Source organism: Notolepis coatsorum, assembly GCF_963971535.1.
Source record: "Notolepis coatsorum genome assembly, chromosome: 9".
NCBI classification, from domain to species: Eukaryota; Metazoa; Chordata; class Actinopteri; order Aulopiformes; family Paralepididae; genus Notolepis; species Notolepis coatsorum.
Window position 1 is genome coordinate 55893952 of NC_140173.1, and position 16907 is coordinate 55910858.

Below are 16907 nucleotides of genomic sequence, written 5' to 3' on the forward strand. Positions count from 1 at the left end.
GGCCAACAACCAGTCTGCTCCGGCTGACTTCGACCAGACCTGCGACCGGCTGCCTGCGTTCAGCCTGCCCCGGAGGACTTCACTCAGATCTGCACCAGGCTGCCTGCGGCCGACGGGAGTTCCGCCCATCCAACAGGGGTCGCCATCACTCAGTACATGCTCTCAGCCGGCGCTGCCTCTCTGCCTAGCTCCGCCTGCTGACATCCTCGCGAGAGCGTTCGACGCCATCTTGCCTCCCGGACAACAGTGGAGTGGCGAGGCGGCCATTTCGGATGAGTACAAATGAGCATTGATGCTCCCGATTCCACATACAGTACACAGTGTGGTGCAGCCCGCGGGCGAAAGTAACGTTGCTACTACCAGTTCATAGGGGTACCCCGAACAATGTATGCCGGCATTAAGATAGGACTTTATAGGTATTTTGTGGGCTCACTCTTTTATTTCATTCCTTTTCTTTGAGCGTGATAAGGCGTGCATTTCATAAATAATTCCCGTTCAGTGAATCCCTTTATTCTCTTCCCTATGCTCACCCTTCCTTCCCCATATTCTCAACCGGGGACAGTATGAGTGTAATTCCTTAGAGAAGGTAAATACTGTGTTCCGCCCAGACGTGGGCAGCGTTTAGTCTGGGTACCTGAGAGCACTTGGTGCCTGGGTGTAATACGATAATTGATTCATGCCATTGATTCATGCCATTGATTCATGCCAGTGTAATTATTGTATGGATACCCATGGTGCAGTAATCACCAGACGTAGCATTGTTGTAACTAGGCTGAGTTACAATACATTCATCCAGAACGGGAGCACTGTGTTTTATTATTCCTAACCCTAACTTTAACCCTTTGATGCGGGTAATATATTTAACCTTAACCCCTTCCTATTCTACCTTCCATTTCTATTGTAAGGTTTCTGGTGTCACTAAGGGAGGGTACTGCTTGCGGGGGGAACCAAGTTATTTCTCTACCATCCGGTCATTAGGTGTGGGAGGGCAAAAGAGACAATCGTGGAGGGTGAGGGTGTGTTGGGGAGTACTGCTGACTGCTCCAGAGAGAGGGAGGAAGACCAGAGTACCGGACCAGGTTTGTAAATCCTGGGCCTCATACATCCCCACTGCCAGCCTCCAGTTGACGCTCCGCCCCGGACCCCAAAGACGGAGGTGCAGCTGGCCAGAGTGCTACTGTGTCTCGCTACCTATTGACCGCACACCACAGTTCCCACGAAGCAGGGATAACCCACCCTGCTACATATAGTTTCCCTGTTGCAGTGTCTGCTAATATCAATAGCCGACGTAGTTGGGCCCAAGCCGTTTCCCTATAGCAACAGAGTTCTTCTGAAAATGTCTACACTGTACCTTCTTGCCGGCGATGTAGCCTCCAGCGGCTCCGAAGCTCTTGGTGAAGGTGCCCATCATAACGTCCACGTCCGACGGGTCCAGGTCAAACAGCTCGGTCACGCCCCTCCCCGTCCGGCCTACTGCTCCAATACTGTGGGCCTCGTCCAGGTACAGGTAGGCCTTGTACTTCTTCTTCAGGGCTACAATCTCACGTAGACGCACCACCGAGCCCTCCATGCTACAGGTGAGAAAGAGACGACACGAGGACATTATACCCTCGTCATTATATCAGACAATACATGACTATGGCCACTTTCCTATAAATGTTTTATATTACATATACTTGTGCATTCCAAAATGTTTTCCCATTTATGGCCTTACAATACCCATTTCATATAATGCTCCTGACATGATAATCTTTACAAAAATTCACCATTTATAGCCAAGCATATGCTATTGCTGGAGCTCTGGACCTCATCACTCTCTCTGGTGATTGGTTTACACTTAAGGTTCCTAGAGTTTGCACTGAATTGGGAAAATCTGCTTTCAACTTCTGTGCCCCAGAAACATTGAATGTTTTGCCATGCACTTTAAAAACTCAATTCAGTTGAAATCGTTAATAGCAAACCACTTCACCAGTTGTTTTTAATTATTTTAAATGTTTAATTGATCGACTTTGTTTCTATATAATTTTCTTTTTTTGTAGGTATTATGGTATGTGTTGTATTTCTCAACGTCATTGCAAATGAGAGCTTGCTCTCAATAATCTTTTGAGATTAAATACAGATTGAATGAATGAATGTATAATAAATACATCATTATAAAACATACAAACCTGCAGAATTTTCTCATGAAAGCTTTCTGTGTGGGACATACTTGGGATTACAAATCAGTAGCCTATGAGGATTCATGGATATCCTTTGGCCCGAGAGAATGGTTACAGCAGGCAGGAGGGTTACACTCACAACCACAGTCTCCTACTGTTGGCCACTTAAGCATCAAGGGCCCAACACTTTCCCTGCCCAAACGTTCCATCGTGACACATAGCACGGCACACTGCGTGGACAGTCTGCATTTTGACACATCGCAGACAGTGCGGTCTGTATGTACATACCTATCCTCTAACCTCACATGCCCCATCCTCCAAGAATCTTTCAAGTCTGCCACCCTCCTCTCATGTATCCCTGGCCTCTCCCCCCCCCCCCTCTCGGAGGCAGGCCTTTTAAGGCACCGCTGGGGGAGCGTTCCCAGGCCTGCTCTCCCAGCTATGATGCAGTGCCTCCGTGCTTCATGTAAACCAAATGACAGCAGACAGGGTTTCTCCAGGACTTATGTGGACATCAAAGGAGGGGCCCGGATATCAGCTGAAGCATGCTCCGCTCCTTATTCCAAAACCTTTTGATGTTTCCCAAGAAGGCAGCATGGGGCGCTAGTCCTTTCAAGGCTATACAGTACATACCCCCCCCCCCTCCCCCCTCCCAACATGCAAGATATCTTCTGAAAGACTTTGACGACAGGCAGTAAAACACTCATTGAGATTAATGGGTTGAACATGTAGAACTAATCAATACATTGATGGTCACGTCAAAGTCAGAGGTTTTCTTTTTCAAATGAATTTGATAAGTGGGCTGACACAACATAATACACTTCACATCAGACGTAATGGCCATGGTTATCGGCAACGTTTTGAGTCAATGCCAGCGATTAACACATATTGCTTCATGATAATTTAACACATTGTCTGCCATCATTGGGTCCAGTCTGCCACCGCTGTAAGCCTATGGAGATGCTTACCTTCTTTGCAGGACTATAACTTTTTAAATATTATAGCTATATTGACATTACTATGGCCCATTCAACATCGATCATCTATCGTTCCGGATGTGGGAACGTTATATTTTTTCATTCATACATTGTCGTGTTAACACTTTCAGAGCCCTTGCTTAACCTTGATTTACCGGTTGAATGCTCACCATCCACTTCAATGTTAGCGTTAAAAACGCCTAATCTATGTTTTAAATTATGGCTATGTGTCTAATCTGCCCGTCGCTTATCAATGACTTGTTTTCCAGTCAACATTGTCGAAGCGGATTGTTTTTTTATCGGTTCATTTTCGTTTTATAGCATTTTGAAAAGCCCTCGTTTTCAAGGAAAATATAATATTACTGGAATATTATAGAATACACAAAAACTGTCATTTTTCGGCCTATTTATGAATAGTTTTCAAATAAACGCTAGATTATCGATAGTATATGTGTACGTATGCACGCTAGAGACGCAATCTGAAAAATCGATTCTCTTAGTTCCTCATCAGCGATCGCGCACACAGAGACACATCACACATAGGGCAAACGCTGAGATCTCAGCGAATACAACTCTGATTATCCCAAGACTGGTAAAATAGATTCCTTACCTCAGATCAGATGTTCTCCAAAAAGATCATTCCAATTCCTGATCGCTATTCCAAATATCGATCACGCTTATTGATTGAGTATTGGCTACTGTGAATATATATTCCAGGCTGATTCCCGTCCCGCGATGACTTCCATGTTGAGCAGACAGCTTGCCAGCTGGCTCCGCCTCTACATATCGACTGATCCCAGGTCAGTCTAAGCGACTGACCTGCAGTTACACAGGGATAGACGATAGGGGGCGCTTTTTTCCATTCTGAGCTGCTGGAGGAGCTGCTGTACCAACGGGAGACTCTGTTGATGAAATATGAAATCAGATCGCTAATAAACAAATAAAACGATATTTGTCGTCGTGGGCACTCAGTGGGGGGCCTAATAAAACGAGATATGTAGTCCGTGGCACTGAAAGTGTTAATACCGTCTTGAATATAAGTATGTTTATAAGGTTTTCTGCAGTAATTCCTAAAACGCAGATTATCGATTGGAGTTTCTTTCCTATACACGCTATATTAAAAAGTTCAAATGTATATGATCGGTATACATTATGCTTCATCATGCGTGAAGGAAATGGGGGGGGGGGGTCGTTTATAATTCCTTGATCGTCAGTACCGGCTTTATTTAGTATGGGTTGATATGTTGATCAGATGGATTGCGTGAAATGAATAAACAATCGGGCTGAAAATAACGTTATATTCCTCTTACCGTTCGCCGATGGAGGAAGGAGGAAAAATATTCCAATTATTTGACGTTGATCTGCTAGATCCATTTCCGGTTTGTATGACGCAATAAACGCCGAAATCATATTGATTATTGCGTTTCGAAAGTGATCCAAATGCACTTGTGTGTATATTGATCCACGCTACAATATATCTCTGGCGGAGGAATTTCCTCGATGCACCGATCGCCACTTCTTGGAGTGGAACTCACCCACCATCCACCAGGATGCGGTATTGAGGCGGTGCAATATCAGAACAGGGTACAGCTGCGTTCCGGAGGGAGGCTGGATGAATTATGAATGCCATGGCGAAACAATTAAATATTGATCCCAAAAACGTGTTTATTCGTTGTTGGCGTTCAACGCATGACGGGCAATAACTAATTATCACGTTGTTGGTGTCCAATGTGTTAATGCCAACTACATTGATTGACTTGTGTTCTTTTGCCAATGCCCATCTAAGCAGGAGGTAATATTACTTGACGTCTTTCACACACCGGCTGCTAGGGGTGTAACGGTACACAAAAACCACGGTACGGCACGTACCTCGGTTTTGAAGTCAAGGTTCGGTACAGGTTTTCGGTACAGTGGGGGAAAGTTTTGGCTTTCCATGTTCCACTCAGGGGTGATGTAGTGTGCAGTAACTAATTGTACTTGTAGGGCTGTCAACGAATATTCTATATTGAAATTAATAAATTGACTTTTTAAATAAATAAGAATGATATTAGATTGTGAAAAAAAACAGCCCCCGGTGGGCGGTCGTTAGTGGTTAACATACCGTTGTATTCGTTCGGTACACTACACAGCCGTTCGGTACGGTACACACTGAAATGGTTCGGTTCGGTATGGATACCTTTACACCCCTACCGGCTGCTAAAGCTGCCATGTGTCACTGCCTCTAGATTCTAACGCACAAGCATGACAAACACAAGGACGTATGAGAGGAGGTAGAAAAGACAGAGGCTAGAGAGATAAAGAAAGGCAGCTAATTGAAAAAAAGAGGATGAAAAAGAGGGAAGGAGAGAGAGAGAGGGATAAAGTAATAGTGTGAAGAAAGAGGTGTTTGTAAATAAACAGTTGTAATAAAAAGGAGTGTTTTTGGACTACCACAACAAGGAGTGAAACAAGATTAGTAAGAAAAGGAAGGGGAACAAAAGAGAGGCCTCTACACTCTTACGGCTTTGAAATGTTTAGAGAACCTTTGGTTGGTTCCTTAAAAGCGTCAAATCCTCACTTCCAGGGGATGCAAAATTGCTTTACTTTTAACCAAAAATGAGTCTGCCTATAGGGAGGAGGTCCAGCACCTGCCGGTGTGGTGTGCCGACAACAACCTGGCCCTCAACACCAAGGAGCTCATTGTGGACTTCAGGAAGACCAGAGCCCATATACCTGTATAACCCCTCTATATACTGTACTTGTATACCTGCACACAGGCCCGGACTGGCCATCGGGAGCACCGGGAGTTTTCCCGGTGGCCTGGCCTGCACAAAAAAAAAAATAATTATTTTATTAAAAAAAAAAAAAAAAAAAATGCCAGGCCATTGTTTCTAGTTGCGGTGGCGTGATAGTTAGATAACCTAGGTGGGTGGGGAACAACCAGGATTTCACTTTCTGCGACAGAGTTGGAGAACTATATCTCTGACTCTCTCCCTCTCGCGGCTTACACACACACACACACAAATGGAGCCGCACTGCTGCATGCGATTGGTGGAGGCGGGACCAGGCGATACAACTGATTGACAGCGGAGACGGCGAATGGAATGGCAGATGGCACTCTGCAGAATAACAGCCAGTGAGTAACCTCGTTCCCAGTTTTATCTCCTCCGTAAGATAAAGACTGGTAAAGCACTATGATCGAAAGTGTGAATTTCCGGTGTATGTACTTCCCCTGGAAGCTGCCTCCGAACGGACCAAACTTTTCCCGAATCCTGTCGGCAAACAAGCTAGAACGTCCCGGTCATGTAGTAAATTCTTCAGGCAAAGCCGTTGCAGTGGCTTAAACGAGGAAATATTGTGCACTTCACACGTTTCTATAATTGTTTTGTCGAAACCGGAAAGCCTGTAGCCGGTACTTCCTGTACTTCCGTTTTCACACTTTAGGAGGCATAGCTTTACCAGCCTAGCCAGTGAGCCAGGTAGTGAGGGACTCGGGAGAGATAGAGCGAAGGTCAATTAACGTTGATGTCAAGATGGACAGTGGAAGAAAGAGAAAGGGTGGAGCAGAGAGGGAGAAAACAAAAAAAGAAAGGCCCTTACAGGAGATGCTGCTAAATCCGGCAACATTTATCAAATGTTTTCTTGCACCAAAGTCAAGGAACCAACAGGTTAGTCAGTGATAAAAATAAACATGTGGATGTTAGCTAGCTAACGTTATCATGCAATGCATCATCATCTCCCCTGTCAAAAGCCCAATGTTAAATCTGTCCAAGAAACAAATAAATAATTTAACCCTAATTTCCCACTTTCTTTTCCATAAATATTTTATTCAACTTCAGCCCTGATCATAACCATTTTCCGTTTTTTTTGTAATGTCAGATTAAAAATGAAATACTCCCACTTTTCTGAAAAGAGTTGTTAAATATGATATTACAAAAAACAATATGTGGTGGTTATGATCGGGGCTGAAGTTGAATAAACAATTTATGAAAGAGAAAGTCAAAAGAATTCCAAGATAATTCAAAGATTACACACCTTTGCCACATATATTGGCTACAAACATAATCACTGCAAAGTTATCAAAAAAATAAGAAACTGATCAGACACAAGCGTTAAGTTGTTGTTCCCTTTCTAATTTCCTCAATAACCTCTAGTCTAGTTAATGTGATCAATATTATTTGACAATTGATGCTTTTTGTTGGAAATTTCAGTCAGTGAGCTCATACTTTGAGCTCATAAACGTATAGTTAAAATGATTGAGACAATGCAATCTTGTCTTCGTTGTGCATGCATGCGTGTGCTCACCACACGTAATACATGTGTCACACTATTCTTACTATTCACTATTTTTATTTAAAAAAATAAAAAAATGTGCAACATGCAACACTACTATCACCGACATCTAAGAAGGCAGATCCCCCCTTGAATGGCCCTTCTAAGGTTTCTCTCCTCCACACTGCCTGTGGTGCATTTTTTCCTATTTTAGGTTTTAGTGAGTTTTTCCTTACCTTCGCGTGGGGTATGTCTGGGAGGGTTGCATGTTTTTATGTATTTTTTATTTATTTCTTTATTTTGCATTTATTATAACTTTTTGGACCTTATGGTATTCTTGTTTTTTCTTGACTTGTGTTATTTCTTCTTGACTTGTTTAAAGAAGACGTGTCTCTGTTAAGCACTTTGAGCTGCATTCTGTGTATGAAAGGTGCTATATAAATGATTATTATTATTATTCCGGCAGTGGCTACTGTAATTATAGTATTGTTAATGAAAGGTCTGTTATTTAATGTTTGTGTAAAGGGCTATTTTAATTTTTGATGGGTAGTGGTGCATCAGTAAACTGAATAGGGTATTGTGCTCTTGCTCCGTTTGAATAGGTGGAGAGAGTGGTTAACTATTATAATAGTAAATAGAAAGATATGTTGTGCTCTTGCTTTTTTCTTTTTGAGGGTGGAGAGAGTAGCATTGCTAGTGCCACAACAGTTTTATTTGAGGTTCATAACAGTACATTGTACTAAGCAATTGTTGGCTCATTAGTTTGTGATTCACATGCACTAAAATTCACCAGAATGCAGGAAATTAAGTCTTTGTAACAACATTTTTCCTGATGGGCAACTCCCAGACCCCCCGCTTGCACATAACCCATAGCTCTGTATAATAGCATGTAGAAATACTGCTGTATATACCATATATATATATATTTATTCTCACTGCATATATACTCACCTTATCCTCACCTGTCTGTACTTGCACATAGTCCTTTACTATATCTATACATATCCTACACTTACTAGGTAGTTACGGTAGTCTTTATTTATTATACTACAACTCTGTACATACATCTGATTAGCACTAGACTCTGTTGTACTACTGTAATTCCTCTAATAGTAACCGGTATTCAATTAAAAACCGGGTCTCTATTAATGACCGGGTGCGCTGTTGAGCTAAGCAATTATAAGCCGGCCTCCTAATACAAGCCGGGTTTCATGTATATTAGAGGAATTACGGTATTTCCCTCAACGGATTTACCATAGGCAATATATTTTATTATTGTTGTTATATGCTGGCCTGGCTGTGCAGTAAATACCATATAATGTTGGTTAATGTTTACCAAGAGAGTAAGCCTACCTCAGAATTGTATAAAACGAAGTTATTATTATTATACCAGTATTGTGATTGCACTATTTTACTTTATTTAACTTTTTTTGACCACCTGTAATTGCACTGTTTACTACCGTATTTCATACAGTACTTGGTTTCAATAAATGAACCCAGTACATTTTACTGGGTTCAAACTGACACAAAATGTTGATTTATTCATTATGATCTGTTTGAAAATTAGAAATATAGGCCTCTCTCTTATACATGCCTCCTACTAATACAAGCCTGGTATCCGCTACAGTTGAAACAAATACAAGCCGGGGTTACTATTAGAGGAATTACGGTAATTTGTATATTTTGTACCCAGTCTAAAATTGTATATTTCTGTTGCACTTTACCACTACATTTGCATTCTGGTTGGATGCCAAACTTCTTTTAGTTGTACTGTACTTGTGCTGTATGATGACAATACATTTTAATATAATCTAACCACAGAGGACCCGGTTTTGGAAACGTTTCAAGGGTCCATTGAAAAAAGAAATTTGAGCTGCAAGTTTATATACATGATGGAACAGTTTCTGAACAACATGTTATCCTCTCTCATCGCATCAACCCGAGGAGAGTCTGTGAGGGAAGATTAACCCCATCACTGCTGCACTACCAAACGGTTAACCCTTTCACTGCGACAATAGTCGGTTGTGTGATAGTAAAGGGTTAACCTTCTGCCGTGTGGCAGTGAAAGGGTTAATATCAATAGTAACTCTCCATTCATGCCTGCTGACAATGTTGCCGCGGCTACATTCTCAACGCAATCCCTCACAGCTATTACTTCATGTTGTACAAACAAAAAGCCTTGTTGAAAAGCTTGAATTGCCAGCTAGCAACAAATGGGAGGAGGTGTGGCTTAGTGGTGAGCGTGTCATGATGCGCTGCATGAAGTGTAATCTGCTGACTGGGAGGGAAGCATAGAGAGTTTAGCGAACGTATTGACTCATCATATGGAAAAATCACAAGTTTTGATGGACAATTAAAAATGTTATCACCCAATTTTGAATCTTGATGATGATTAAACACCACTTTGTCATCCTTGTTATCAATATTAAGATGATGAGCGCTCTATGGTTCATACCTGGTTAATCAGAGCCACTAGGATTAGGGAGTTTTCCGTTATTATTCTAACCCAAAATACCAGATTTTGTGGTGGCTTTTATAATGCGTTTTGCCTGTTTTATTGAGGAAGATATTGTGCATCCTTGAAAAAATAAAAAAAGGGGCCTGCCTGTAACGCCCTCTGTCTCAGTCCCTCTCACATTCACCACCTTTCCGTGACCAATTTAAGTCTAGCACCGTTTCCTGCCACCAACGTGAAGTCAGCTCCCTCTTCATGGAGATGTATTCTGTTGTAGTCTAGTTACTCCAGTCCTTCTTGACACATGTCTCCCGGTTGAATAGTGACTGTCAAATGAAGTCACGTGTTGGAAGGTAACACGTTAACAAATTGCGAGCAGCGTGACCGTTTTATGCTGAAATATTGCAGCGATTGGTCAAATGTGCAAGCTGTTGCAAAGATTGCGTAGTTTGGTTGAATTTGTGTAAATTCTCACGATCATGAAATCCACAGATCAATTGGTTTAAACCTAATTAAACTTTAGTTCCTTAGTTAACTTAAGCATTTAGAAAGGAGAGAAAGGAAGTAAGAGTGATAAACAACTGGCTTGGAGGGAGGGAGAGTGGGAGGGAGAGAGAGAGAGAGAGAGAGAGAGAGAGAGAGAGAGAGAGAGAGAGAGAGAGAGAGAGAGAGAGAGAGAGAGAGAGAGAGAGAGAGAGAGAGAGAGAGAGAGAATCAGAGGAAGTAGTAGTGACAGTTGGCTTGGAGGTGTAGTAGAGTTGAGGTACACAGTCAGACAGACAGACAAAGTAGTAGTGATAAACAGTTGGTTTGGAGCTGTGGTGGAGGCTAATGAACAGATGGAGGTCAGAGAGGCTACACACTGCTCACTGCCAGTAGACACACCGTCATCTAACGCAGGGGTTCCCAAAGTCGGGGTCGCGACCCACAGGAGGGTCGTGAGCCGCTGCGGAGGGGTCGCCAGATGATAAAAAAATAAAAATAAAAATCCAAATTTTTATTTTTTTTGCAGTCAGGCCACTGAACTTAGAAGCAGGCCAGGACAGTGTTTCTAGTTGCAGCAGCGCAATAGTTAGATAACCTAGGTGGGGAACAACCAGGAGATCACTGCAACTCACACAAGTTGGAGAACTATCTCTCTCTCTCTCTCTTGCTCTCACACACACAAACACACACAAAAGGAGCCGCATGTGATTGGTGGAGGCGGGAACCTTACAAAAAACTGTTGTTGCTAATCATTGACACATGCTAGCCTGTAATAATCCCCCCCAGAAAAATCTACTTTGCATTTGATATATTGCAAATATATGCCATCACACACACTGGCATTTAAAGGGTTAGAATTATAAAATTAATATGTGGTGTTATGATCAGGGCTGAAGTTCTGAAAATCTGAAAATCCATCAAAATCAGTGTTGTTGCTAATCATACATATGCTAGCCTGTTTTTTAACAATAATTTGTGATGCCATCACAAACACTGGCATTTAAAGGGTACAAATAAAAAAAAATGCCTGCACCAGAATGCAGGAAATGAAGTCTTTGTAACAAGAAATGTCCTGGTGGGGGACCCCCAGACCCCCTGCTTAAAAAGTGGCCTGACTGGGGCTATATTTTGCACTATATTTCCTGGCCTGAATGATTTCCCCAGTCCGGCCCTGGTTAAAAGCCTCCAATGCTTATTAGTGTGTGTGCGTTTGAACGTGTGCATGTTTCAACCATACATTTCCATTTATAAAAAAATAAATAAAAAAATCGAATTAATTTTTTTTTACCTCCTATAATAGTGGGGGTCGCGGCTCTCTGACCCCGTTATTTTTGGGTCGCGGCCTGAAAAGTTTGGGACCCCCTGATCTAACACACACGTACACGCACACACACAGAATCCATTCAAATGGACACCATTATAGGGCATGGTAGTGAGTGAGTGAGTGAGTGAGTGAGTGAGTGAGTGAGTGAGTGAGTGAGTGAGTGAGTGAGTGAGTGAGTGAGTGAGTGAGTGAGTGAGTGAGTGAGTGAGTGAACCACTGAACTCTGCTAAAGACGACCTGGACGCCTTCAGCCACACAGATTGATTAAACAGACAGCGTTGTCAGTGTGTGTCCGTACGTGTGTTTGTGTGCGGGCGTATACCAGTGTATGAGTAAACAGATAGCGAGTGAGCAAATATCTTTGTTTGAGTGTACGTGCATGTGTGTGTGCACGTGTATGCTATGTGCATTTACCTGTGTGTCTGTGTTTGCAGTAGTGATACCGGACCTGTGCGTGCGTACCTCTTGTAAAAGCCATTGTTAAATGCCATTGTTAACGCGGTGAAGGTTTCACTATGTTTTCTGGCTTCTATGTTACAGCCGGTCTACAAACAAAGATCAGATGGGCTGATCCTGCAGACCGAGAGATTGTCCATTCATCCTGGAAGTGGAACAAACTGGCCAAGCATCAGCCCTGGGCTGCACAGGTGAGGCCGTGGCCAGAACTGTAGGTACGTGGTCCTGCCAAGCGGGATATTGGAATATTTAATAACAGTGAAATCGCCTTTTTTCGACGATAGAGATTTTGTTATATTTTGCTTCCTTAACCACGTCTTATTTCAAACTAGTGGCAATAAAATATCGAAAACATACAATTAGTTGTTTATTTTACTTGTCCATAGATCACAATACAAAACGTTGAGGTTGTTTTCTCAAAAATTAGTTTTTATGCATTTTACTTACACACCAAGTCTTGGAACTCCATTTCCCTAGTACCTACACACACACACACCAAACTCTCCACATTTCTTCCTATCCATATCCTGCTTCAAATTCCAGAAGGGTTTGTTGATATATCATTCATAGCCAGGTTTATAGTACATTTTATATTTATATTATATATTTATATATTTTTTTAATGACAGTAGACAGTATTTCCTGATGTATGGGGCTGATAAGAGGACATGGCCACAATCCCTTCTGTGAAAAGTTTCTTTTTGAATGTATCAACAAAATGAAACCAAGTTTTTGAATCTGGCATTATCCATGTTGGTGATGCGAGTCTTGGTGATACATGCAAATAGTGCATATTTAATGAGCTAGTGCCTCATTCGCATATATAAACATAAAATTCAGAAAACTTGCAATATTTGTTTAGCCTATTAGGGGGTACTGTCTCGCCTTAAATATATTAGAATATTTTCAATCCCATTTATGAGTGATAATGATCTGTGGATTCAAATAAAGTATTTAACATGTATGCGTTTGTGTATATGAGTGTTCGTATGTATGTAGTGTGTGTGTGTCAGGATTTCCGCTAGAAAAAAAATTAGGGCTGTCAAAATTAATGCTTTAACTTTAGAGATTAATTTAAATTATTTAAAGCATTAAAATAAATTAATCTAGATGAATCTATGGAGTGAAAAATCTTCAATCTTAGCGCCGCGGATATAAGAAAGAGGTCTAGCTGAGTCAATGTTGATGGTTTTGTTGAACATTTGTATTTCACAGGAGAGAAACTGTATTCAAAGAAAGCTATTAAAATACCGTAATTCCTCTAATAGTAACCCTGGCTTGTATTTGTTTCAACTGTAGCGGGTATCAGGCTTGTATTAGGAGGAGGCCTGTATAAGAGGGAGGCCTATATTTCAAATTTTCAAACGGATCATAATGAATAAATCAACATTTTGTGTCAGTTTGAACCCAGTAAAATGTACTGGGTTCATTTATTGAAACCAAGTACTGTATGAAATAGTAAACGGTGCAATTACAGGTGGTCACTGGTCATTTCAACGTTTTCAAAGTGAAATCAAGTAACTAGCTCAGTATGCAGCTCAGTATATTAGTAACCCGGCTTGTATTAGGAGGCCGGCTTATAATTGCTTAGCTCAAGAGCGCACCTGGCCATTAATAGAGACCCGGCTTGTATTTGAGACCCGGTTACTATTAGAGGAATTACGGTAGTCTTTGAATCTAAATATCCTTTCTTTGTGTTGATTTTACATTAATTCCATGATTTTACTCAAGTAAATATCTGTTACAAGCTTCGGTCTTAAGTAGAAAAATGCTATTTTTTATCTAGAAAATTGTGAGATTAATTAGTTAAATTTTTTTAATCTATTGACCGCACTAAAAAATATATAATCTTGCGAATCCAGCTGCATCACGAGGTAATTCACACACAGGATTTCAGAGCGAGACTTCAGTTTGTTTGAGCTAGATTTCTGTTTCAGTGGCAAAAACAAGCACTTTTAGTGTATTTACTTGGTAACCAAATTAAAATAAGAGAACATTTATTTTCACAGGACATTATGACCAGAGAGATTTAAACATGTTTAAAAATCATTACTGGCTAACTGAAACCCTGGTGTGTGTTTGTGTATCTCCACGTGTGTACACTTGTATATGTATGCATGTTTATGTGCACTTGTGTATATCGGTGTGTGTATGTGTGTGCGTGTGTATGCATGTTTATGTGCACTTGTGTATGTGTGCATCTGTGTAGGTATGTGTGTGATGAGGTGGTATTGACCTATAGATGCCCTCCACCATGATGAGAATCTTCCTCCAGGGTCTGTGTGTACGAGGCTGGCCGGAGCACACTGCCTCCCTCAGCATCTTCTCCAGACTGAGCATGTCTGAAACACACACATAAACACAACTGTTGCATCATCGCCATTTACACCAGGCGTTGCAGGGCCAAGGCTAAGAGAACAGTCAAAGACTCTAGCCACTGCTGTGGTCAGGCAAGCGCTACCGGAGTCTCATGGCCGATACAGAGAGCCTCAAAAAGGAGCTTCTATCCCCAGGCCATCAGGATGCTCAATGACTCCATGTAACATCATCAACCCATACATTCACATGCAAACACTCACTTTAAACACTCACCTTTAACATTCACTTTAGAAACTTTAATTAACCTCTTAAGCCTGATCGGCCCGGTACAGGGCCAAGATAAATTTCACGTCACAAATAGATCAATACAGTCCGTATTAAGTGATGTTGCGTTTCTTTTTCAAATGTAGCCAAGAGTAAAAACCCTAACCCTATCAAAACAGCAGTCAAAGTGTATATGTTCAGTACTACGTTTTTTTAGCAATGATTTTAAAGTGGTCTGCACACGGCGGGCGACAGACGTCGCCTGGCGATGTGATCGCCTGTCGCTCAATGACAATCGCTTAGCCCCCCACACCAGAGGCGACCGTTCTCAGGTATAATAACTATGTGTCGCTCTGTTTAGCTGGGGGTGTTTCCCCCCGGGAGATATAGGAGGGCGGACCGAAGGGACCGGACGTTAGGCTGTTGTGAAGCGGGTTCGCAGGTAGCTGTGTTGTGCGTTACGAGAGAGTATTAACCTGTAAAACCCATATTGAGCTGGAATTAAACCACCATATACGAATACAACCTCTCCTCATTCTTCCTGACATTACTGCATGCCTGGTCGCTACAATACGTTCATTACCACCGATTGGACAAGTAATGTTATGCAGCTGCTGAAAGAATGTTTTTTTTCACGGAAGACGCAAACTGTTTTGTTATCAACCATAATTTTCTTTGGACAATAAACCTTACAAACTACATCAGCTGCAGCCTGGACATTAAACTGTCAACATCCACAACTTATTTTGTTACCCGAGTATTAAAACACTAGTAGGTGCATCGTGGCGCATTGTTCATTTATTAGTTAATGACAAGCGGCCACTCTATAGCTTCTCAAACTAACGTTATTTATTTAAATTGTTCCCGTTAATAATAATGAACATAACCTTATGTAGCATGGTAATAATACGTAGATTGATCAATGAATGTATTGATTAAAGGTGTACAAATGATACACCAGTAGAACTTCTGCAGTACTTCTACTGTAGAAGTCATGTTATTTCCTCATTGTCCTTGTGCCGTCGCCTCCAAAAATAGGATCGAGGCGATATTTAGCGAGGCGACAGAAATATCTGCGCGACCGTCGCTTCAAAATCTCCTGCCGTGTGGGTTCTCTCATTCATAACATCATAACAATGGAGGCGATACAATTCTGCAGGTCGGCTTGCTAAAAAAATCGGTCGCCTGGCTAAAATCGCTCGCCGTGTGGGGACCCCTTAAGTGTTATTAGTAGGGGTGTAAAGGTATACGTATCCGTACCGAACCGTTTCAGTACCATACCGTACCGAACGAATACAACGGTATGTTAACCACTAACGACCGTCCACCGGGGGCTGTTATTTTTCACAATCCAATATAATAATAATTTTTTGTTTTACAAGTCGATTATTAATTTCAATATAGAATATTTATTGACAGCCCTACAAGTACAATTAGTTACTGCACCCCTGAGTGGAACATGGAAAGCCAAACTTTCCCCCACTGTACCGAAAACCCGTACCGAACCTTAACTTCAAAACCGAGGTACGTACCGTACCGTCGTTTGTGTACTGTTACACCCCTAGTTATTAACTAAATAGGATTATAAAAATATCCGATTTAGACGCGAGGACAGGAAGCAGTCATGAAATCGTTGCAGTCCTAAGAAAGAGGAGACCCAGGGCTTCCGATGGACGTCTACATTTTATAAAACTACCATTTTCTCGTTTATATCTCACGGGTCGAACAAACCTCAACGTTATTGCCATAAAATACAACATATATTGTTTCTTTACCTTTCTCTGAACGTCTAGGAAAGAAATTGCATTTCAATCCGCAAATAAATGGCGGAGCTATGGACATTATACAAAAGTAACTGTACTTAGTAGATTTCATTCACAGTCTTTGCTGCCCTGTACCGGGCGACTGGTGGTACTAAATCCAGATTTAACTCCCATCTCCAACTGCCATTGAGATTTGGGCGGATCCATAGATGTATGACTTGGCCATAATAAGGTAATTTAGTACACTTGATCTCAAGAAGGTGCTGAATGAGCTCAGTGGCAATAAAAGAAAATAAGAAAAGAGTATATTCTCCTTTGGTTCATTACAATTTACTCAATCATAGTAACAGACAATATTTCTGACACTGCGAATATTCCCTGAGATCCATAGATGTCCCTAGATACCAAGAACATGCAAATGGAACTTGTAGAAGTGGAGCAATCTTCAATTTA

The 16907-nt window shown here is 41.6% G+C and overlaps 1 protein-coding gene across 1 annotated transcript in view; it reads right to left on the reverse strand.

The window, feature by feature from the left end:
* The window catches only part of sptlc3 (serine palmitoyltransferase, long chain base subunit 3), a 154603-nt gene that overhangs the window by 39417 nt on the left and 98279 nt on the right, over positions 1-16907 (reverse strand). The window contains exons 7-8 of the mRNA XM_084321704.1: positions 14345-14450; positions 1352-1571 (exon numbers count right to left, since the gene is read on the reverse strand). Of these exons, the coding sequence (XP_084177830.1) occupies positions 1352-1571; positions 14345-14450 (326 nt within the window). The remainder of the gene's footprint in view (positions 1-1351; positions 1572-14344; positions 14451-16907) is intronic.